Here is a 23,866-nt window from a genome sequence, read left to right on the forward strand (position 1 = left end):
AACAAACAAAAAAAACCCAGAAGCATCTGTACTCTAGTTACCTGAAGGAAAGAACCAGAAGACAATGACTTCCATGGCAGCACCAAGCAATTATGTTAATACAAGTAAAAACATTCTGATGACGCTTGGTAGTCTGTTGGAAAGATTTTGGAAAAAGTATTTTCTTCTCTTGAAATCTTTAAGCAAAGGTCAGTTTGTGCCTTTTGGAGTTAGTCAGCACCTCCCAGCCTAGGGGCAGAAGAACGGAAGCTGTTTCTTCTGTGGCCACCTTCTTCTCTCCTGTCCTTTCTTGGAATGGTCCTCCTGCAAATGAGACGCCTAAGGCTTCGTGCCTGAGTTGACCTACCCCAGAGCTATCCTCTGAGGTCTTCTTTATTGGAACATCCAGACTGCTGCCTAACCACTCTGGCCAGGTTGCAGAACATTCTGTGTACTTGACCAGCCATACGCAGTGAGGACAAGTAGAAGGGGGTGGATGTAGGAGATGCAAGAAGAGGGGAGAATAGCAGAGCGTTGTCATGGGGAGTGGGACATAAATAATGCCTTGTTTCAGAGATGCAGTAATGCCCTGGGTGCTCTGCCCTCCACTGTGTACCCCGTTGGGAGGTTTTGGCAGGGCATGGGGCGTAACCAGAGCTCAGAGCCAGGAGAGGAGAAGGGGGGAGGGCTTGGCAGCCAGATGCTTTCTCTTCCTCTGACTTTTGCTGGGTCACTTACTAATGACAGGGAAGCCAGACTGTGCTTCTTTTCTCCGAATGACTTCCAGCCACATCCCTCCCCAAACTCCAACTGGAGGCCACTCTATTTTTAAATTTCTCTTCGGAAGTAGATTCCAGAATTTCCCTAAGTCTTCCCGTCAGGGGAGCTGCTGATCTCCAGTAAATCCAGGGTCACATAGCTTTCTATACTCATTTGCCTTCAGTTTGCATAAATTAGCATGCCACCAAAAGCAAGCAACCCCAGGAATTAACACAAAAGGACTCAGCTTTTGTGCCCCAGGGAGGTGATGAGGGAGGCAGCGTCATCCCCAGAGAGAGCGGCAGCCCTGACTTGTTGGCAGGAGGTTCCGTCGTCCCCTTGGCCTGCAGGTCCTCAGCGTGGGCTGGTGGGAGGAGGCATCCTCAGATCTGAGTAAACGTCAGAAGGGAGGGAAGCTGGGGGCAGGGGTGGGAGCAGATGTGGAAGGTCCCAGTGAGACGGAGTGCCGTTCCAGTGGAGACGGAGACAGCCCGTGGAGCTGGGACAAAGGGAAGAGGGGAGAAGGAGCAAGAGTGGGTGGGTAAGTAGAGGCAAGTTGGTGGCGAGCACTACATGGCCAGTTAGGAGGGCACACGGTGGACATTTGTTAGCTCGCGAGCTCACGGTCCGAGAGAGCGTGTGGCCAGGCGGGTTTCCCAGGAGCCATTTCCATCCTCTCTCGCCAGGCGGGTGTTAGACTGGGTTTTCTCGCTGGGGTCTGGAAAGTCATCCCTTGGGTCTCTGAGGTGTCCCAGCCTGAAAGTGCAGATGACAGATTTTAAGGTGGTTCCAGATGAGACAGGTGACAGCAGGACAGGACTCTGGGTTGTTTTCCCAGAAGGAGGAGCAAGCTACCCCGTCCGCCAATACCGCTCGTTTCCCCGGTGGCCGCGACACTCTTGAACCTGAGTGAAGGGCGCTGCCTGGCATAGGAGCAGAGGGAGGTGGAGCGGCCCTCACAGCCCGGGGAGGCTGGCACCTGATGCAGTGCCCACTGTCCTAGGTAACACACCTGTCTCTAAGCCACGGAGTTTACTGACTGCTGGCTGTAGGCTGGCCACTCTCCATAGTGCAGGGTCTGATACCTTCTAAGACCATGCACTCCGTGGAGTCAGCCCGTGGTGCGGTCAGTAGTGTGGACTTGGGTGTCAGACCCCTTGGGGTTTAATCCTGGCTCCACCACTGGGGATCCTGGGTAAGGTATGTGAACATATCTGTGCCTCAGCTTCTTCATCTGTAAAATGGGAATAACACTGACTACTTCATAGAGCTGTGGAGAAAGAACTAAACACAATAATCCCTATAGAAGTCTTAGAACAGCAGCTGTGTGAGAGGAAGGGCTCAATCGATACAAACATTATCATATGCGGCAGCCCCAAATAAGATGCAGTGAAAACGATTGCAGAACTTGGAGAGAAACACGGGGTGGGCTGCTAATTTCTTGGCCCCGTGCCCAGTGTGGCAGCTGCTCATACAATTTCTACCCAAGCTGATGCAGCCACAGCACCAGACCGTGTGGACAAGGGCCAGTCGTGGGCTCTGGCCAACCACAGGCTAGGAAATAACACTGTTAGCTGATGATGGTTCCTTGTTATTTCCCCCTCCCTCCAGCAGGGGAGTATGAAGGAAAAGAAATGGCTCCTGTGTTCGTTTGGCTGGAGAAAGGGACCCCAGCAAGAAAGAAAGGTATGGGACCCTTCGTGACTTGTTTCTACCACTCCCAATAGAGGGCCCCTAGGGAGGGCCTGGCATCGTGGGCAAGAAGGGACTGAACATTATGAATGGTCTCTCTCCATGTCCTGGGCCTCCCATCACTTAGAGCTGGCAGAGGGCTGCTGGAATGAGGGGAGCAGGGACTGTGGAAGGTCACCGTTGTGCCTGGATGCAGGAGAATGACGGATGGACTCGTGACTGTAGGTCTTTATAACAAACATTTATAGAGCCTCTAATATGTGTGCTGCACCTGGGGACTCAGAAACTGTAAGACATGGCCACTCCCCTAAAGGAGGTTACAGGCTGTACTAGTTGAAAAGAATTACTTCAATCCCTTCTTCTCAACACAGCCCTTCACAGGTGCCACTTCTCCCTCTGTCCTGGGCACTTAGACAGCCTTGGGGACTCTCACCGTTGGCCTAAGGTGACTTCCCTGACAGCACACCTGTGTCCCACTCTCAGCTTATCACCGACTTGCAGAAGTGCTCTCTGCCCGAAAGCACTGGGCTGGCGGATTACAAAGAGTTCTGAGAGGCTTCTTAACAGGCTGTTCTCCACATCATTACTACTCAGATCCCAGAGCAATGTGCCAGCCGCCTGCTTTTTCTCCAGCCCATGCTCTTCCCTCAAGATCAAGCTGCTGGGAATTCCCTGGTGGTCCAGTGGTTGGGACTCCGTGCTTCCACTGCAGGGGGCAAGGGTTCAGTCCCTGGCTGGGGAACTAGGATCGCACATGCCTCGAGGCACGGCCAAAAAAAAAAAAAAAAAACCTCCGGCTGCTGATGTTATGGGATGTCTGATAGCCCAGCCTGGGCTCCCTACTCTGGGCCTCATAGTCCGCTTGCTTGAAGTGAACGGAGGAAATAGACTGTAATGTAACAGAGTTGTTGTCTCTTGGACCTGGCCTTAAGAGTTGTGTCTTCGGGGCTTCCCTGGTGGCGCAGTGGTTGAGAGTCCGCCTGCCGATGCAGGGGACACGGGTTCGTGCCCTGGTCCGGGAGGATCCCACATGCCGCAGAGCGGCTGGGCCCCGTGAGCCATGGCCGCTGGGCCTGTGCGTCCGGAGCCTGTGCTCCGCAACGGGAGAGGCCACAGCAGTGAGAGGCCCGTGTACTGCAAAAAAAAAAAAAAAAAAAAAAAAGAGTTGTGTCTTCTTGTTTTACATCACCTCCAATTTATCCTCAGCCTGACTTCAGTCATCACCAGCCTAAGTTAAATCCTGGATGCCCAGAAAATTTCAAAACTGGCTGCTAGTTGATTCTTGAATTCAGGGAATTCTTGGACTTTGGGATCAAAAGAAGCTACTTGTGTCTGGAGTACAAGGAGGTGGTTGGAGGGGGGCTGGTTATATGGATCCCAACTTGCCGTATCTGTGTTCCCCCCTCCCCCCATCCATCCATCTCTGAAGGCCAAGACCCAGGCCAGGGCTGGGACAGGCCTCTCTGGGCACAGAAACCTGCCAGCATTGATTTCGCTCCTGAACCAAGAGGCCAAAAGGACATTGTGATGGTGAGGCAATGAACGTGAAACAGAAACGAGTGGCTTTAGTTTCAGGAAGTCCGAAGTGGAAAGCAAGTGTTGACATTCTTTAAGACCCACTGTAGGCTGTATTTTGTGCTGCGCTAGCCAGAAGTCTGCTACTTACTTGAAGTAGGACCTTGCGAAAATCCCCTTCCTCTCTAGGCCTCAACTTCCTCATCTGTAAAGTGCATGTGGGATTAGTCAAGATCCTTCTGGGCCTGACCTGATATGGTTCTAGGTGTTCCAGTAATCTGTCACTCAGAGGACAAAGAGCCTGAAGGTATGTGGGGAGAGATGGGGAGGAAGGGACTAAGAAAGGTTCAGTGGGAGTCCCTGTGAGTTTAGCTAACTGATAGCGGAGAGGAAGAGAGGGGAGTAAAAACATAAAGCGAAAATGGGGAAAAGGGAAAAGCATTTAAGAGTGGGGACTAAGGGGGCCACCAGCATGACCTCAGCGCTCCTCGGGCACATCCGGGCCAGTTTACTTAGTTAGGATGGGGGCTAGGGATGGGAAGTGGCAAACTGTATTTTCCAAAGAGGGCCACGATGATATTGCCACCCGCCATGTTCTTTGACATCGTGATCTTACCATTTCCCTGTCAAGAGGTGGAGTCTCGTTCCTCTCCCTTCAAATCTGGCCTGGCCTTATGACTTGCTTGTAACCACAGAATGTGGTAGAAGTTATGCTGGGTGACTTCTGAGGCTCAGTCAGAAGCAGCTTCCACTTGGTTATCTTGGGTCACTGGATCTGAGGGAAGCCATCTGACTACCTGAGACCATCATGCTGGAGAGGCCACATGTAGGCATTCCCGTTGACAGTCCCAGCTGAGGCCCACGTACCAGCCGTTTCCCTCAAGGCACCAGATACGTGGAAGAAGCTCCTTTTGACTCTCCAGGCCAGCCTCGCTTGATACCACGAGGAGGAGAAGATTTACCCCGCTGAGTCCTACCCAGATTTCTCATGTAGAAGAATCTATAAAATATAAGAAAATGACTCTTGTTTTAAGCCACAAAGCTTTGGGGTAGTTTGTTATAAAGCAAAAGGTACCGGCACAGGATGGTAGGAGATGTTTAAAAATATGAGCTCCCTTGCAATGAAAAATCCTTAAAAATGTATAAATAAGACTTTAAAGATTTCAGAGATGTGTGAAATTTCAAAATAATTTGGAAACCAACTTTAAATTTTGCCTATTAAGGACATTACAAACAAAACTACCGTTTTCTGTAGGTCACCATATTATATATTTGAAAATATATTTTTATCATGAAAAAGGGAGAAAAGTCACTATATCCCACCTGAATGGCTGAAAGGAAAGAGGTAAACAGTATCAAATGTTGGCAAAGATGTGGAACAACCAGGACTTTCATACACTCCTGGTGGGAATTATTATTTCCACAGTCATTTTGGAAGGAAAATAGCTTGGCAGTATAATCAGAAGCTGAACATATGCATATATTCAATAACATTCCTATGTATATGCCGAACAGAAGTTTATGTATATTTTTACCAACAGTTCTGTATATAGATGTTCATAACAGCACTATTTTTATTTTTATTTTTATTTTTTTATTTTTTATTTTTTTTGCGGTACGCGGGCCTCTCAGTTCTGTGGCCTCTCCCGTTGAGGAACACAGGCTCCGGACGCGCAGGCTCAGCGGCCATGGCTCACGGGCCCAGCCGCTCCGCGGCATGTGGGATCCTCCCAGACTGGGGCACGAACCTGTGTCCCCTGCACTGGCAGGCGGACTCTCAACCACTGTGCCACCAGGGAAGCCCAATAGCACTATTTTTAATAGCCCAAAGCTGGTAATAACTTAAATCAATAACAGAATAAGTTGTAGTATCATCACACAATGGAATACTGTAGAGCAGTGAAAATAAATGGACGATCGCCAGGAAAGTCATGCACAAACCTCATAAATATGATGTTAAGGAAAAGAAACCCGAGTCAGAGAGTACATACTATGTGATTCCACTATGTAAAGTTGGGGGTTTTTTTGTGGTAGGCGGACCTCTCTCACTGTTTTGGCCTCTCCCGTTGCAGAGCACAGGGTCCGGACGCACAGGCTCAGTGGCCGTGGCTCACGGGCCCAGCCACTCGGTGGCATGTGGGATCTTCCCGGACCGGGGCACGAACCCGTGTCCCCTGCATTGGCAGGTGGATTCTCAACCACTGTGCCACCAGGGAAGCCCTGTAAAGTTGAACAGCAAACAACATTCATCTGTGGTGTTGGAAGCTAGGGTAGTGGTTACCCTTGAGTGGCTGCAAGGGGGCCCTTCCAGAGTTGCAGGGATGTTCTGATTCTTCGCCAGGTGCTAGTTTTGTGGGGTTGCTTATCTCGTGAAATGTCATCGAGTGGTATGCTTACGATGGCACACTCTCCTGCATGAATGTTATAAATTGACCATTGATCAACATTGGGGTTAGGAACCTCCCCACCCCCAGGTGAAAATCCCTATATAACTTTACAGTTGGCCCTCTGAATCCGCGGTTCCGCCTGTGCGGGTGCACCCAACCACGGACTGTGTAGTACTGTAGTATGTATTTAGTAAAAAAAAAAATCCAAGTTTCAGTGGACTCGAGCAGTTCAAACTCGTGTTGTTTCAGGGTCAACTGCACTTCAGAATATAATGTTAACAGACAAGGAGGCAGGACATGATCTCAAGGCCAAGGATAGATGTTTAAAAAACTAATTTAGTTTTATGAAAAGCAATATATTTGTTCTTATTTTTCCCTTGAACCAGTGTATATTGCATTGTGGCAGGGTCCTGGGACTGTGAAAGTGTCAGTGGAAAAGAAAAGAGGGGTGCCGTGGTGAGCATCAGCTGAAGCTGTGGGGAGCAGGCTAGCTGTCCAGGGAAGGCACTTCTCAGCAGCTCCTTGCTGCTGCATTCACAGTACCTGCAAACTGTATCATGTACATGCCTGTGCCGATCTAGAAAGGTGTTTCCCAACCTTTCACAGGCTGTGGCACATGTGGAAAATGACATCATTGGAATGGCACACACTGGGGTACCAGATGGGGCTCCTGGCAGCCAAAGCCAAGTGGCCTGGTCCTCCAGGTGCTCCCACGATGAGGGGGGTAACAACCTCAGCACACCGGTGGGATAAGGTCCTCTTACAGAGAGTGTGGGAAGCCATGGGCCTCCATTATCCATTTCACATTCTCTGAACTGGCAAAGGGGAAGAGTCTAGGTTTCCATTGCCCTTCTGCTCTTGGAGAAACCAACTCTGCACACCCCTCGGCCCTGGGTTACAGGTCCCATTTGCAGTCATGAAGATCATGGGGTTCAGGGGAGTTGTGCGGCATTCTGGGTCTCTCCTCTATGCTGTGGCCTTACTTCTATTTCTAGCCTCATTTCCCACCGCACAGCCCGCTCTCTCTGCCGAGCACATTACACCCTGGGCACACTGCAGTTGTCTGTCATCTGTGAACATCTCCCAAGCCCTTCTCCCTCTCCATCACACCATTCCCTGTGCCAGAGCACTCAGCCCGCCATCCCTGTGCTAAGCCCTCCACTTCTCCGTGAAGCCTCTTTCTGTACACTGAGGCCACTACCACGCTGTGATTTGTATTATAGGCGCGCGCGCGCGCGTGTGTGTGTGTGTATTGTATGTGAGCATCCTCATGGTCCCGGATTCCCTATCTTGCCCACAGTAGGTGCTCAGCAGTTATTTCTCAAATGGCTTCCATGCTGCAGAGGGACCCTGGCACTAACTCCACCCCTGTTCTTGGCGGTGACTCATTGTCCCCTTGGGTTCGGATCCCCAGCCTCTCAGGGACCTTTCAGCCATTTCAAACTCTACCGCTCCACTGCCAGGGGCCTGGAGCCATGCCGCCTGGATGAGACACATCCTCATTGCCCAGACCCCCCCACCTCCCCTAGCTCACACCTTTGGGGTTGGCATTAGACTAATTGTGGTGTGACAAAGGGAAAGGGTCACGGTGACTCAGCCTCAGTGCTGACTCCCCTCATTCAAGCGCCAACCTGCAGTACCAGCATGTGGCCACAAGGGGCTCTCTGGGGCGACTCTTTGCCCAGGGGAGGAGGGCTCTGTGGGAAGTACTGCCCAGATAGATAAACAAGGAACTTCTCAGGGGCTCTGCCTCTCTCCAAGTGCTGAAGCCCCACTGACCGCCTCGGCTGCCTTATCCTGATGTTTTACCCTTAGCCGTCTAGCAGCTGTTGTTTTCTATCTGAACACATTACTCCTTGCTTTCCCGTTGAGCCTCTTTTCTGGCCACCCACTCTACTGACCAATAGCCGCCACAGGGGCAAGTCACCTCCACCTCTGTCAGGTCTACTTCCTTTAGATGAGGGCCAGACCTACACCATGAGCTCCCCGTCTTTCAGGATGTGGGCTGGAAAATTGTCCTGTTCCATCTCTTCAACACCTCCCGACTCTGCCCCCTTCTGTCTCCCCAGTGCCACCCAGGTTCAGGGCTCCCCAACTCTGCCAGGATTAATGCAGTGGCTTCCTGGAGGACCCCGTGTCTCCAGACAGCCCCCTGCCCATCAACTCTCCACCCTGGAGCCAGAGGGATCTTACTCCCATCAGACGCTGGCCTTCAGTGGTTCCGCAAGTCCCATACACTCAAATAGTACCCCAGGCTCCCCAAGACCCAGCTGCCTGATTCTCCAGCCTCACGTCCCTCTTCTCTTGCCCTCCAAGCAGTGGTACTGACATACCTGTAGTTGCTTAACACAACGTGACGTTTCAAGCCTTTGTACTTTTCACGCGCTCTTGCCTGTGGCCTGATCATCTCCCACCCCTCCCCCACCTTTACCGTTGCTCCTCATACTTCCTTCACCTGGCTGAGCCCTATTCATCCTTAAAAGTGCCAATTCCCCTGTGAAGCCTTCCCTAACCCCAAAACCCCTCCTCTGAATAGATCCAGTCCCCAAACACACGTCTCTGATTGTATTTGTCACTCAGAGTTGTGATAATTACTCGTGCTGTCCTGTCTCCTCCACCATCCGTGTACCTCTGTGCGGGACCGGGTTGGCACACTGTCTGAAAGTTGTTGCACTGAGGTAGCTCCCTCTCTGCACCATCACCTCCCACCCTGAGCAAGTCCTTTAAATGCTCTGAACTTCCGTTTGCTTATCTGCAAAATAGAAAGATGTGAGCATCGGAAGGGGGCACACACATTCAAGAACTTTATAAACGACTAAGGGCTATGCACATGGTTTTAACACTTTTTCTTCCTTCAGACTACTGTTTAGCTGCACTTGCCTGTGTGGAAATCATAAGATCAAAGGAATGTGATGTGATCTTTTCGTAATTTCTCCACCTTGGGTCCAAGGAAAAGCTGATGGAGAGTAAACCATTCATTGTGTCTCCCTGCAGCTCCTAGTCTTCTCGGAAGCTCTGGGTTAATCCTGGGGTCAGGAACCTTGTCTGGCCAGGGGCAACAGTGCCTATGTGTAGGTCTCGGGCTGTCTCGCTTTCTCATCAGTGCTCCCCACCAAGTGCCCTCCATTCCCTCCACCAACAGAAGAGACCTCTCCCCACCCTCCCGTGATGAGGTCTGTGGAAGTCACAAACTGAAGGTCCAATCGACAAGGATGCTCTGACCTAACAAATAATCTCACTCATGTGAGGGTTAAGGATTTGATTTTGGAGCCCCAAGAAGAAAAAAGTTCCTGAAGATTTGATACGGAGAAACCCTTCTGAGTAGGGCATTCCAAAGTTTAATTAGTGGCTGCAGGAGGACTGGACGCTGGGTGTTCCAGGAGTGGACGCTGGAATTCCAGGTGGGAGCCGGTTTATGGCTGCAGCGCGGGTCATGCCAGAGGCTAGAGGTAGAAGCCAGGGAGCCAGACACAGCTCAGGGGTGGTCTGGATGCTCTCGAGAGAAGGCCAGCTAAGAGCTGTGAGCTCACTGAAGTCCGATAACCGGCTCCCAGCCCCCACCCCTCCCTCCGCTCAGTCTAGTAAAATTGATGCTCATCTCTGTAGTTTTGGAACATGATGGTAAGAATGCTGGTGCCTCGGGTTCTTGTGCCGGTCCTATCTCAGGCTTGTTTGCTTGCCTCCTTCCCGTGCCCCGGACAGGGCTTTGCGTAAAGAAGTGGGCTGGTGGATGACTGTTCTGCAAAGATCCCATGTGCGACTGGAGCAGGTTACCTTCTCTGAGCCTCAGTGTTCTTACCTGGAAAGTAGGCATATCGTTCCTTCTTTTCCTAATAACCAAACCAGCATTCTTGTACTTTACCTTAAATAAATGTAATTTAAAGATGCCAAGCCTTTCTGACATCACTTTTGTGCATAAAGAAAAGTGAAAAAAACAGAAAGGCATTGGCAATAACTCCATCACAACTGCCGCGGTGACCATGCTGATTTCAGAGTTAGTAAAATGTGAAAAATACACCACTTGTGTACCTACCATCTTGCCTAAGAGATGGAGCAATTCCCAGCAGCACTAACAGCCTTGTGTCAACCTCCTTGACCTAGCCTTTCCACCCTAGAGAAAACTGTCCCGAATTTTGTGTTTACTCTTCCCTCATTTTTAGCTACAGTTGTTTTTAAAACATGTACCCTATGCAATACATTGTTTGGGCTTGTTTCAGAATGGGCTTGTTTCAGAATGGTTCCGTGAGTGGAATTGTATCCCATTCTTTTGATGTTTTTAAAAATCAGGAGAAGTTGATCTATGCTAATGTGTGTAGCTCATTTATATTTCACTATTGAATATTGCACTCACTTCATAGTCTGCTGTATTAATTCTGTTGATGGAAATTTGGGCTGTTTCCTGTGTTTTGCTGTTAAGTTATTTTTGCTATACACATTCTCACAGTTGTTCCTTAGAACATGTGTGTTTCTCCAGGGTATATACCTGGGAAGGGAACGGCTAAGTCTAGGTGAGAGTGCTTGCTGTTCTGATTGCTAGCCACTACTGCTGCCCTTATTTCTGTCCACTGAATAGCCCGAGGGGACATGAGTCCCTGTTCTTGCTTTGTTTACAGACCTTCAGAGGGAATAAGCGTTTATAAAAAACAATCCGGGCATAGTGAAGGAGAGCTTCCCAGGCCATAGTCTGACTTTCCACCATGGCTGTGGGGGCGGGGGGGCAAAGCCAGAAAGGAGTGGAGGCCAGATGGAGCACCGCTGTTGGCGCTGAGCATGTGTGTGAGGTGGGGCTGCGCTTGACTGGACACTGGGTCTCAGACTGTGGCGCAGCTGACCTCCCAGAATCCACTGTGAGGCTCCGTCTGGGCTTCGGGACCTAGAAAGTCAGACAGAACACCCCATGCATTCTCGGATTTTTATTTCAATTTCCGTAGGAAGCTGCAATGGGCTCTCCAGGGGTATTTCCCTGAGCCCTGGTTCCCTTTGCAGCTCCCAGCTCTAGGTCCTTCAACGGTCGCTGGCTCCGTGGTCTCAGATGTCACACCACCAGTGATTTCCAGGCCCTGGCCACTCTCTGCTGTCTCTGTGATGGCCTCCATTCGGGTCCCTTCCACTGCCTTCGGCGGGATGCTCACATATTCCTCGCGTGAGGAGGCCACACTGTCTTTGTCGTAAGCTTGGCTCTGACATTCCTGAAGAAAGAGCCGATCCTGCTGAGTCTCTTGGTGATGGAACCTGAACTTGCTGTAGGTAAGCTCCTGCCCGATTTGTGCGAGGTCCTGGACTCGTTGGTGATGGGAGCACGGCTGATGGCTTTGTGAGCAGTGCCCTGCTTGTTGTCCCCCGGGCTGCCGTGGCCTTTCTCCTTTTGGTCGTCTCTAGTGGCTCTCCGGCTGCCTGAGCCCGGGCCGGCTGCTTTTTGGATGGTCTTGTTCCCCGCAGTGCCCCCAGTGGCTGTGTTGGTTTTACTTGCTCCTGGACCCTTGCTGGCTGTGGCTGCTATGGCCGCGCTCTGCTCTTCGGGGGCAGGAGACTTGATCTCTGCCACGCTCAAAGCACCAGCTGCGGTGCCGCCTGCCACCCCTGCTGTCTCCACCTTTGTCGTTGCCCGCGATGCTGACTCTTTGTCAAGCACTGTAGGTTTTGCTTTGGCAGTGGCCACATCGGACATGGTATCGGGCTTGTGGGAGTCCAGTTGGATCCCCTCCCCGCCAGCAAAAGCTGCAGACCCGACCGCGGCCACCTCAGAGGGCGTGTGGAGGCTCCTGATGCTCACCTGGTCCTCATCCCACTCTCCTTGGAAATCCTCCACTGCCGGGCTCCTCCCGTCCTCCTCCTCCTCCTCGAACAGAGTCCTGCAGATCATGTCCCCGGCTGGAACGGCGTAGGTGCGGCTGTGACCGTCCACTGGTGGTCGCAGGAGGTAAATCAGCTCTTCCCAGTAGGCGAAGAGGTCTTCCTGCGCGTCCAGAGGTGCACACAGCTGCAGGTAGAAGGAGCGGCCAGTGGCAAACTTCACGCGCAGCTGTCGTTTCTCACGGTCGTGCGTGGAGATCCTCACAAACTTCAAGGGAAGGAGCCTGGTGAGCTCTAAGGTCTTGGCAACCTTGTGGCTCTTCCCCTTGGTGGGCTGGCTGTGCTCAGCGTGCTGTTCACAGCCGGTGGCCCGTCGGGCCAGCAGCATGATGTCTGGGAGTGGGAGGACGGGGCTTGTGGATGCGATGCCCACGGTCACCATGCAGACACAGTTGTGCACGTCAATCACGTGTCCCCTCTTCGTGATCTGGATAAAGTCGCTCTCGAATATCGGCGCGTACTTGAATATGTCGTATTCGCCGTTGTACAGTTGCTGCTGCAGCTCCCCCATGGTGCTTCTGAACAGGCCCAGCCCGGTGCTGCTCTGGGCCGTGTGATACGGGAGCAGAGAGTCCCCACTCATGGCTGTCTTTGATCACTGCCGGGCAGCGTGGTTAAGGCGGGCCCCTGGCTCTTCCCTCCCTCGGCCTAATGAGCCGAAGAGCGAGCTGTGGTGCTCCTGCGTCACGCAGGCGGCCCTAAGGCAGGTCTTCCAATCCCAGCCCACAGGCCCCCACCTTTGCCTCAGGGTCTCCCAGAGGCAGGGGTGTGGGTAGGGGCACCGATGGTCACAGCGGGGACTCTGTAGGGCGGCTGGACCCCAGGCTGAATCTCTTCAAGTGTGTAGAGAGGTATGGTAGGCTCCCCCTCGGCCTCAGCTCACTTCCGCTTCTGGGTTTTTATCTCCCCAAGCGGCTGTGAACGTCAGTCCTAGTGAGAGAAGTAACCACTTTCTCGGCCTAAGGCCCTGGCACAGCCTATTTATCCTCTGATGCCCTTTGTGACCTATCACTGTCACATAGCCCTTTGCCTCATCCCCCAGCTGCCCCGCCCCGCCCGCCCAGTGCAGGGCCCCCATCCTCTCCCAAACGCGCCATTGCCCCCGCGGAGGACAGGCCCATCCTGCCAGCGACTGAGGTGGCTACTAGAATAAAAATGTCTTCAACTGGGAAAATTTTGTGTGGGTCCTTTTTCTTTTCCTCCCCCAGATTTAGCTACTGGATGAAATCTATAGGAATGTATGATGATGGGCTAAATTTGAACCATTTAAGCCCATGGTTTAATTGTATCGAATAACGTAGAGCTGGCGGTGGCGAACCTTAGTCTGTCCTTTCATAAAATCTCAGTAAACGTCGATGGTGATTATTAATAATAACATTAAAAATTGGTAGAAGGAGGCAAGAAAAGATAGAGACAGACAGAAGACTACATTAACTATTTAGGGGTTCTGGCTGCTAAGATCAGGAAAGGAACCTCAGATCCAGAACTGCCCTCCAAGCCCAGAAACCGTGAGGTCTCACCAAAGATTTCTCTTCTTGTTTTTTTTTTGTTTTTTTTTTGTTTTTTTTTTCCACTGCGTTGGGTCTTTGGTGGTGCACGAAGGTTTTTTCTAGTTGCGGCAAGTGGGGGCTACCCTTCGTTGTGGTGTGCAGGCTTCTCATTGTGGTGGCTTCTCTTGTGGCAGAGCACGGGCTCTAGGTGTGCATGCTTCAGTAGTTGCAGCACGCGGGTTCTCGGGTAGGTGGGCTTCAGTCATTGTGGCGCGTGGGCTCAGTAGTTGTGGCTCCTGGGCTCTAGAGCGCAGGCTCAGTAGGTGTGGTGCACGGGCTGAGTTGCTCCACGGCGTGTGGGATCTTCCCCGACCAGGGATCGTACCCCATGTCCCCTGCATTGGCGGGTGGGTTCTTAATCACTGTGCCACCAGGGAAGTCCTCACCAGAGATTTCTATGAGACTTCTCTCCTGGACAGTTGCACGTGCAAGCCCCTTACCTGACTGAGTGAGATGGGTTGTAGTTTTTTATGATCAGCAAAGCCTAAGTAAATCAATGCCCACGTGGGAAGTCCTCAGTCATCTTTCAACTGCCTGTTCAAATGGTACCTCCTTTGAGGAGCCTCCCCTGAATTACCTAATCGAACCTATTCTTCCTTCCTCTGTGCTATTGTAGAATCTCATATGTGTCTCTTTTACAGCATTAATCTTATTTTATTCAATTTTAGATTTACTGTATTATTTTTAAAATTTCATATTAATTTAGAATTATCTTGTCATTGTCTAGAAACCACAGTTGTCTTCAAATATGGTTGCATTAAATTTATAGGTCAATTTGGGGAGAATTGACATTTGATAATCTTAAACCTTCTAATCCATGCGGGTGATACTATCTAGTCTTTTATTTAAACATTTTAAATATCTCTCGGCTTATACAATGTATTATAAAAATTCACTGTAGATGTGTTGCACATCTTCCAGTAAATTTATCCCTAAATATTTGATGCTTTCTGATATTATTGTCAATGGGATTTGTAAGATTGTAATTTTCCAGTTGTTCGTGCTGGTTTATTGGTTTTTGTGTGTTGATCATGTGTCCTTTCACCTTGCTAAATTCACTTACTAATTCTAGTTTTGGTGTTTTTTTGTTTGTTTTTTTTTAAGGATTTCTTGGAATTTTCTCTGTAGACAATGATGCTGCCTGTAAAGAAAGTTTTACTTTTTCCTTTCCAAACTGTGTGACTTTTATTTCATGTTCTTGCTTTATGCATTAGCTAAAGGCTCCAGCCTAGAATTTAATAGATGGGTTAAGAGCAGTTATCTTTTCACTGTTCCCTCTCTCAGGGGAAATCTTCAATCTTTCACCATAAAGTATGTTGTTAGCTGTAGTTTTATTTCAGAGTTGCCTTTTGTCAAGTTTAAGAAATTCACTTCTAGTTTTAGTTTTCTGGGCATTTTTATCGTGCAGGATTATTGGTGTTTTTCAAATGCTTTTTCTGCATCTATTGAGCTGAATACTTGATTTTTTTTTTTTTTTTTTTTTTCCGGTACGCGGGCCTCTCACCGCTGTGGCCTCTCCTATTGCGGAGCACAGGCTCCGGACGCGCAGGCTCAGCGGCCATGGCCCACGGGCCCAGCCGCTTCGCGGCATGTGGGATCTTCCCGGACCGGGACACGAACCCGCGTCCCCTGCATCGGCAGGCGTACTCTCAACCACTGCGCCACCAGGGACGCCCTGATTACTTGATTTTTAATCCTTCATTCTGTTAATGTGGTCAAGTACACTGATTGTTGTTTAGATGCTGAGTTGGCCATTCACTCCTGGGAAACCCCATGTGGTCGTGGTGCATTATTTGAACATATTGCTGGATTCAACTGGCCAGAATTTTGTCAAGAATTTTTGTATCTGTATTTATGAACGATGTCGGTCTGTGATGTTTTTCTTGAACTGTTTTTGTCAGAATTGATATAAAAGCTTATTTTTAATTAAAATTTATTTTTTAATCAAACATATGCATAATTTAAAATCATCAGATAGTGCTAGAAGGCTGATGGAGTAAGTAGCATTAGTTTCAACTACAAATAATTTGGAACGCCAAATATTTGCACTTAAACAAGATATATATGTAGTCTCATTTAAAAGCAGTCTGAAAGGAAGGGAGTCAAGCTGGTATGGCAGCTCCACTGTGTCATCAGAGACCTAGGCTCATTGTCTTTTCCTGGTTATCCTTAGGGTCACTTCATATTCCAAGATGGCTGCTGAAGCCCCATTCATCAAGTCCATATTCCAGGCCATCAGCAAGAGAAAGGGGAAGGAAAGAGAAAGGTGGTCTGCCTCTCACTTTTACAGAGCCTTCCAGAAGTCCCACATGACCCTTCTAGTTATGTTTCTTTGGCCATCATTGTATCATATGACCACATCTAGTTGCAAGGAATGCAGGGAAGTGTAATCTTTTAGCTAGGTACATTGCCCAGGACTTACTGAGGAAGAAGAGGAGGATGGATACAAACATTATGCTGAGGCAAAAAGGCCAAGACACAAAAAGGGTACACACTGTATGATTCCATTTATCGGAAACTCTGGAAAAGCCAAATCTAATTTCTAGTGACATTACTGATTGCAGGTCAGGACTGAATGGGATGGGGCAAAAAGAAACTTTGGGGAATGATGGAAATGTTCTGTAACTTGATTACATGGGTGTATGAATTTGTCAAAATTCATTCAAATGTATACTTAAAATGGGTGCGTTTTTGTGTATATACTTCAATAAAGTTAATTTTTATAAGTTTGGAAAATCTCAGCAACCATAACAAAACTACTCTTAAATTTTGTTCATGTCCGTCATGTCTTCATTCGTTTGCTTACCTTTGCATGACTGAAATCAGAACGTACCTAATGACTTTGAATCTTGCTTTTTTCATTTAACATTACATCATAAAATTTTCCATATTGCTTCATTAATTTTCATAATCACCATTTTAAATGACTCTATAATCTTTTGGGAATTGAAAATGTAATCTATACTTACAGTAAAAAAAAAAAAACAAACAAACAAACTTCGGAGACCCCCTACACAGTAAGAGCTAACTCTTCCCCTGAACTCTGACCTTTAAGGCCCCTTACTTAGAAGTAGTGACAATCCAGTTTCTAGTGTGTACATTCAGAAATATTCTATGCATATAAAGACAAGATGTGAACGTCTTTCCCTCTCCTTTTAGACATAACTAAGACAATACAAGATGCTTGCTTTGGCCCATAATACAGCTTGGTTACCATCTCATGTTCATACATCAAAAGGGGCCTTGTTCTTTTTAACCACTGCATGTATTCTACAGTGTACTGAACCAATATTGATAAGCACTTAGGGTTTTCCCAGGTTTTTTTTTCTGTTTCCCATACCACAAGGTATAATGTTGAAGTTTTGACTCAGCTATCAATTTACAGTAGATGCCACATTCCAAAGGCAGTGCTAGCCTGTATGCAAAATGTACCACAAAAGTAGCTGAGAGCTTGTCACATGATCATTGAAACCTCTCAGCTAAGCTGAGGATATAAAAGGGTGGAGAGGGAAGAGATTGTGAAGGGATTTGGGAGGGCTTCCTCCACCCGTTAAGGTCAAGAAAGACTTTCTTCAACAGGTAACTCAAAGGGCTCAGTATACGTCCCTACAGTCAGGGGTCTGACTTCTGTCTAGGAAACACCGAGGAGGAAAGAAATACTAGAATGATCTCTTAAGGCTATAAAGTGGTGTGGCTCCTGCTGTGCTCATCCTGTGGGCTCAGGATTTTTCCAGAGAAAATTACACAAGTTTTCCCGTGCAGCAGTTGGCTCTAAGTCGGTGCCATCTACACCCCCTCCCCCTCCCACTGGCTTCCTCTGGTCTGTCAGCTGGAGGCAAGGCCAGCTTTGACCTCTTTGCCCATGAATCACAACCTGTTTCTCTCATATGCTCAGCACAAGTCAGGGGCGGACAGGCCAGGACATCTGGATAAGGTCTGGGTCCAGTTCTCAGGCTGGCTCGTTGCCTTTGACCATTCTTCGGCCCCTAGCCCACCTACCCTGTGGGCTGGGCTGAAATAGAGACCCCGTGGGTCACTGTGCTGAGCCTGAAGGGCTTCTCTCTTCCTTCCTCCCACCTGCATCAAGACAGGTGCTTCTTCGCACCCCGCTGCTGCCCTCCCGGGAGAGCCTGCTTTCTGGGCTTCTTTCCCCTCATTTGCTCCTCTTGATCTAGAGGCCAGTTGCCAAGGTCATGACATGCACACACTCCCTACGTGATCTGTCCTTGCAGTCCTTGGTTTGTTCTCTCTCTGCTCCTCCCGCCCTCAACTCTGCCCAGGGCTGGCTGTCCCCAGAACAAGGCATACGCTCAGAGAAGACGAGCCCCTGTTAGCATCCTTGGGAGCAAAGCAAAATTCTGCAAGGAAAGTCACTGCCCATGAAGATAATATCCAACAAGGTGCTTCTCAAACTTTAATTTGCATTGGAAGCATCAGAGGATCTTGCTGAACCGCAGACCCTGACCCAGGATATCTGGATGATGAAAGTGTGCATCTCTAACAAGCTCCCACGTGATGCCAGTGCTGCTAGTCTGTGGACCAGACTTTGAGTGGCAAAGACTTAGGACATTCCAAAGCCAAAGTGACTTTTAAAAAGTCATTCTTTGGGGTCATCTCATAGGTAGAGAGAGCAAACAGAATTAAAAATAAATTACTGGGACTGCCCTGGTGGTCCAGTGGTTGAGAATCCGCCTTCCAATGCAGGGGACGCAGGTTTGATCCCTGATTTGGGAACTAAAGATCCCACGTGCCGCGGGGCGACTAAGCCCGCACGCCACAACTAGTGAGACCGCGTGTTGCAACTACAGGGCCCATGTGCTCTGGAGCCCGCACACCATAACTAGAGAGAAGTCCACACGCCGTAACCAAAGATCCCGTGTGCTGCAACTAAGACCCGATGCAGCCAAAAATACATAAATAAGTAAATAAATATTTTAAAAAGATACATCCTCAAAAATAAATAAAATTAAAAATAAATTATTTAAATATTGTAAAGCACAAGGGCTTTTATTTCTTTCAAGGATACGTATTATCATGGAGTGGAGTGACAGAGGGCTAAAAAAGAGGGTCCTGTGAATCTGCCGCAACAAAGAGGGAAGCACTAAGATTCACAGGTCTGTTTTCCTGCTACATGTGAGGGCTTCGAAACAGCTTGAAAATGCCTGATTCTCACCCATAGACCAGGGTGCTATGACGGATTCTCTTATCCATTTTTTTTTTTCTTGGCCATTTTTAGGGCGTTTTCTAACCCTCCTTGAGTGTGTTCTTATCTATGCATTGAACAAATGAACAAAGAATTGGATTAGTTTGCTAAGAAATTAGTTTCCTCACTGTACAAAAGTAAACTCTGGTCCCATCACTACGTTGTCACAAAGTCTGTGCACTGTTCAAGTTAATGATGCTTTCCCCAAACCTAAGCCAGGCTCACGCCTGTTTCCTTCTATTGCCGCTGCTTGCCCAGGGGTTGCTCGGGGTTACATGAATGTGTTTTCCTGAGCAAGGCTGGGCAGTCACTGTTGCTGTCCTGCAAGGACAGCCAGAAACAGCTCTTCTGTGATCACCTCTCCCCGCCTGTGCCGGGTCGGGGTGGGGATGCAGGAGGATTGGCAGGGAAGCTAAGAGGCTGCTTTGAGAGGCTGCCAAGTAAAGTGCTGCACGGTTATCTCTGAGTCATCAGGGCAGGGACGAGCTTGGAGGAGTGGGGTTTTCCTGCCAGTATTGTGGTGTCTCTGGGTATGAGCAGATGCAATTGGCTGTGTGGACTGGCAACCAGCCCCGTGGTTACTGCCTCATTTGCATCATGATTTACACGGTTGGGTCTTAGACACTCATGGGTAGGCGTTTTTCTGAAAGGTTTAGACAGACACATGCTTTATGCCTATCTAGGCAAGTGAAGAGTTCTTTGGAGTGATGAGCAGATTTTTGGCTGTTTCTTAATTTGTGCATTTCTAGCAGTGGTGCCAGCTGCTAATGCAGTGATAGCTGCATTAGAAGCTGGAGCATCTCACTAGGGTCCACCTTATGAAAAGCTTCACGTGGGGCCCTTGGCGTTGGAGAGGAGAGGCCATAAAGAGAACTGGTAAATACAGCCCTGGTTTTTGAGGAACTGACAGTCTGAGGCAGGAGGAGAAGCAAAGAAAGATCCTGAGAAATCATGAAGGAACTTCTGTGCAAATGGGTTTAGGAAGCACAAGGGCACGGGGCGGTGACCGTGGAGAGAGCAGAGGTGCTGCAGCCCTAGGGGGCGGGGGGAAGCAGAGGGGAATTCGCTGTGTCCTCTAGGGAGTTACTTAACCTCTCTAGGCTTTAATTCCCACCCCCATCCCCACATCCCACAGCGAAATCCCACAGCAACTGCCAGCTCAGTTGCTTGGAGGATTAAATGACAGAATGCATATAAGATGTCTGGAGCAGCACCTGCTGTCAGTGGCATCTGTCACAATTATTATTGTCAATAGGATGGAACCGCGGACCATCCTATTGTGATGCTGTCTTTCACATTTAGCCTTCCACTGTGAGGAAGGCCTGCCCTGAGCTCCCTCACTCCCTCAAACCTTGGGTTTTCCTTGGAATCGACAGCACCAGTGAATGGCTGGACAGAGGGCAAAGAGCCATCTGTGGCCACCAAACAGGATAGAAGAGAATGAGGCTGAGAGGTCCACTTGAGGGTAAACGTCAGAAGTGCAACCTCAGGGACAGAGAGCATCACTCACTTTCTACCCCCAGCCAGCTGGCTGGAACGGGTTGGCGGACTGAGAGGTTGCATGATGAGTAGTTACGAGCATAGGGCCAAACCGGGTTCAAATCTCAGCACTGTCACCATTCATATCCCCTTGGGAAAGTGACCTTAACCTCGCTGCATCTCTGTTCCTTGATCTGTCAGATGGAAATAATCATAGTGTTGTTGTGAGAATCAGAGAAGTTAACACATACAAAGGGGTCAGAACAGTGTCTGGCATGGAGTCAACACACTATTCTTTAAAAAAAAATAAAAAAATATTTATTTATTTTGGCTGCACCGCGTCGGTATCTTTGTTGTGGCACGCGGGATCTTTAGTTGCGGCGCGTGGACTTTTAGCTGCAGCACGCATGTGGGATCAAGTTCCCCGACCGGGGATCGAACCACGGCCCCCTGCATTGGGAGCGCGGAATCTTACCCACTGGATCACCGGGGAAGTCCCTGCTATTCTTATTTAGCAGAGATCCTTGGGTATGACGTTCTGGGTTTTGTCCCTCTGCGATAATTTTTGGGGAGGTGGCTGGCCTGTGTATGGTAGTGTGAGGGGGGGCTGTGGCGGCAGAGGACTGAAGACACCCAGGTGGGCAGGCAGAGCCCTGCCTTTGCCCCGGTCTGTGGGTTGTCAGGGAAGGGGAGGATAAGGCTGCTTGCCAGGAGGGAGGAGGATGTGCTTGTCCAGGGTCTTAAAGTTCCTTTAAAGGACTCTAACGAATTTTCTAGGAACATCCATGAGGAGCTCGGGGCCCTGCCCAAGGTGTCATCTCCTCTTGCAGGTGGAGAATGGCTGTGTCTCCATGACCCTTCTGGGGCACCATGCCCACCAGCTGCAGCCTCTGCTTCCCAACCCGCCAGCAGCCCCTCAGCCCCGGCACTGGTGCCTAAACCTTACCCTGGCAACATCTGACTTTTCCCACCACTACTTTCCCCTCTTTCCTGTTCCTTCTTTACTGAAACAAAACAAACAAACAAACAAACAAGCAAAAATCCCTTGTTGTGTCATATCTAGTCTTGTAAGTCACTTTAGGTTGCTCTTGGAATAGGCAGAGTATAAATAAATAAACTTGTTCCTGGAGTTCTCGTTTACCTTTCTTCAAGTTTTTACAGCAGTGATTTTCAAACATTTTTTTCAGAGAAATCCCCCCCCTCCGCTTTTTTTTTTTTTTTTTTTTTTGATGTGGACCTTTTTCTTAAAGAAGATGTTGGGTGTAGGAGTTTATTAATTTATTTTATTTATTTTTGCTGTGTTGGGTCTTCGTTTCTGTGCGAGGGCTTTCTCTAGTTTGGCAAGCGGGGGCCACTCTTCATCGCGGTGCGCGGTCCTCTCACTATCGCGGCCTCTCCTGTTGCGGAGCACAGGCTCCAGACGCGGAGGCTCAGTAATTGTGGCTCACGGGCCCAGCCGCTCCGCGGCATGCGGGATCCTCCCAGACCGGGGCTCGAACCCGTGTCCCCTGCATTAGCAGGCGATTCTCAACCACTGCGCCATCAGGGAAACCCGATGTGGGCCGTTTTTAAAGTCTTTATTGAATCTGTGACAATATTGCTTCTGCTTTATGTTTTGGGTTTTTGGCCATGACGCATGTGGGATCTTAGCTCCCCGACCAGGGATCAAACCCACACCCCCTGCACTGGAAGGCAAAGTCTTAACCACTGCACTGCCAGGGAAGTTCCGAGAAATCCTTTAGAAAAATTTTTTTTTAAATTTTTGGCTGCATTGAGTCTTCACTGCTGCTCACGGGCTTTCTCTAGTTGCGGCGAGCGGGGGCTCCTCTTTGTTGTGGTGCGCAGGCTTCTCATTGTGGTGGCTTCTCTTGTTGCGGAGCATGGGTTCTAGGCGTTTGGGCTTCAGAAGTTGTGGCGCACGGGCTTAGCTGCTCCACGGCATGTGGGGTCTTCCTGAACCAGGGCTCGGACCCGTGTCCCCTGCATCGGCAGGCGGATTGTTAACCACTGAGCCACCACGGAAGCCCCCGAGAAATCCTTTTTCAAAAATGAAATATTTCGGGCTTCCCTGGTGGCGCAGTGGTTGAGAGTCCGCCTGCCGATGCAGGGGACACGGGTTCGTGCCCCGGTCCGGGAAGATCCCACATGCCGCGGAGCGGCTGGGCCCGTGAGCCATGGCCGCTGAGCCAGCACGTCCGGAGCCTGTGCTCCGCAACGGGAGAGGCCACGGCAGTGAGAGGCCCGCGTACCGCACACACACACAAAAATAAATAAATTCAAAAAGAAAGAAAGATTTCATAGAAGCTCTACATATATTATATATACCTCGGGTATTGTGGGCTCGGTTCCAGATCACCACAATAAGGTGAATATTGCAATAAATCGAGTCTCACAATTTTGGGCGTTCCCCAGTGTATAGAAAAGTTAACCCTGGTGGTGCAATAGTTAAGAATCCGCCTGCAAATGCAGGGAACACGGGTTCGAGCCCTGGTCCAGGAAGATCCCACATGCCGCTGAGCAACTGAGCCCGTGTGCCACAACAACTGAGCCTGTGCTCTAGAGCCCGCGAGCCACAACTACTGAGTCCACGTGCCACAAGTACTGAAACCCACGCGCCTAGAGTCCGTGCTCCGCAACAAGAGAAGCCACCGCAATGAGAAGCCTGCCCGCCGCAATGAAGAGTAGCCCCTGCTCGCCGCAACTAGAGAAAGCCCGCAAGCAGCAAAGAAGACCCAATGCAGCCATAAGTAAATAAACAAATTTATTTAAAAATAGAGAGAGAGAGAAAATAAAAATTTATTAAAAATATTTTATCACTAAAAAGTGCCAAAATAATTACAATAGTAACATCAAAGATCACTGATCACAGATCACCATAGTGTAATAATAACAAAAAAGTTTGAAATATTACAAGAATTACCAAAATGTGACACAGAGACATGAAGCAAGCAAATGCTATTGGAAAAATGGCACCAATAGACTTGCTTGATGCCAGGTTGCCACAAACCTTCAGTTTGTAAAAAACACAATATCTGTGAAGCGCAATAAAGTGAAGTGCAATAAAAAATAAAATGATATATAATATACGTGTATATATATATATATATATACATATGTATGTATATACACATATATATATCCATATATATGTGTATATATATATCTTGCTCAGTTAAAGCAGGAGAAGGACCCCGAGCACCCAGGCCCTGGCTGTTCCCTTTTTTTGAGGCATCCTTACCAAGCCTTAGCTCTGGGGATCCCTGTTTGTAAACCACCAGTCTGCTCCATGGAAAACATGCTGCAATACTTAGTATGTCATTTTGATGCAAAAAATAAGGAAGTGAGATGGTTTCTTATGACCTTTTGGACAATTTGCTAACTAGTGGTGGAATGCTAAAGAATGAAATGCTAAAGAATTCACTAGTATCTAACAGAAAAAACTGTGAACG

General features: G+C 49.0%; 1 protein-coding gene across 1 annotated transcript in view; it reads right to left on the reverse strand.

The window, feature by feature from the left end:
• The window catches only part of LOC131758306 (Golgi-associated RAB2 interactor protein 4-like), a 35,342-nt gene extending 22,574 nt beyond the window's left edge, over positions 1-12,768 (reverse strand). Inside the window, exon 1 of the mRNA XM_059066277.2 lies at positions 11,770-12,768. Within this exon, the coding sequence (XP_058922260.2) occupies positions 11,770-12,768 (999 nt within the window). The remainder of the gene's footprint in view (positions 1-11,769) is intronic.
• Positions 12,769-23,866: the final 11,098 nt, after the last annotated feature.

The sequence above is a fragment of the Kogia breviceps genome, chromosome 1 (assembly GCF_026419965.1).
Source record: "Kogia breviceps isolate mKogBre1 chromosome 1, mKogBre1 haplotype 1, whole genome shotgun sequence".
Classification (NCBI taxonomy): Eukaryota; Metazoa; Chordata; class Mammalia; order Artiodactyla; family Physeteridae; genus Kogia; species Kogia breviceps.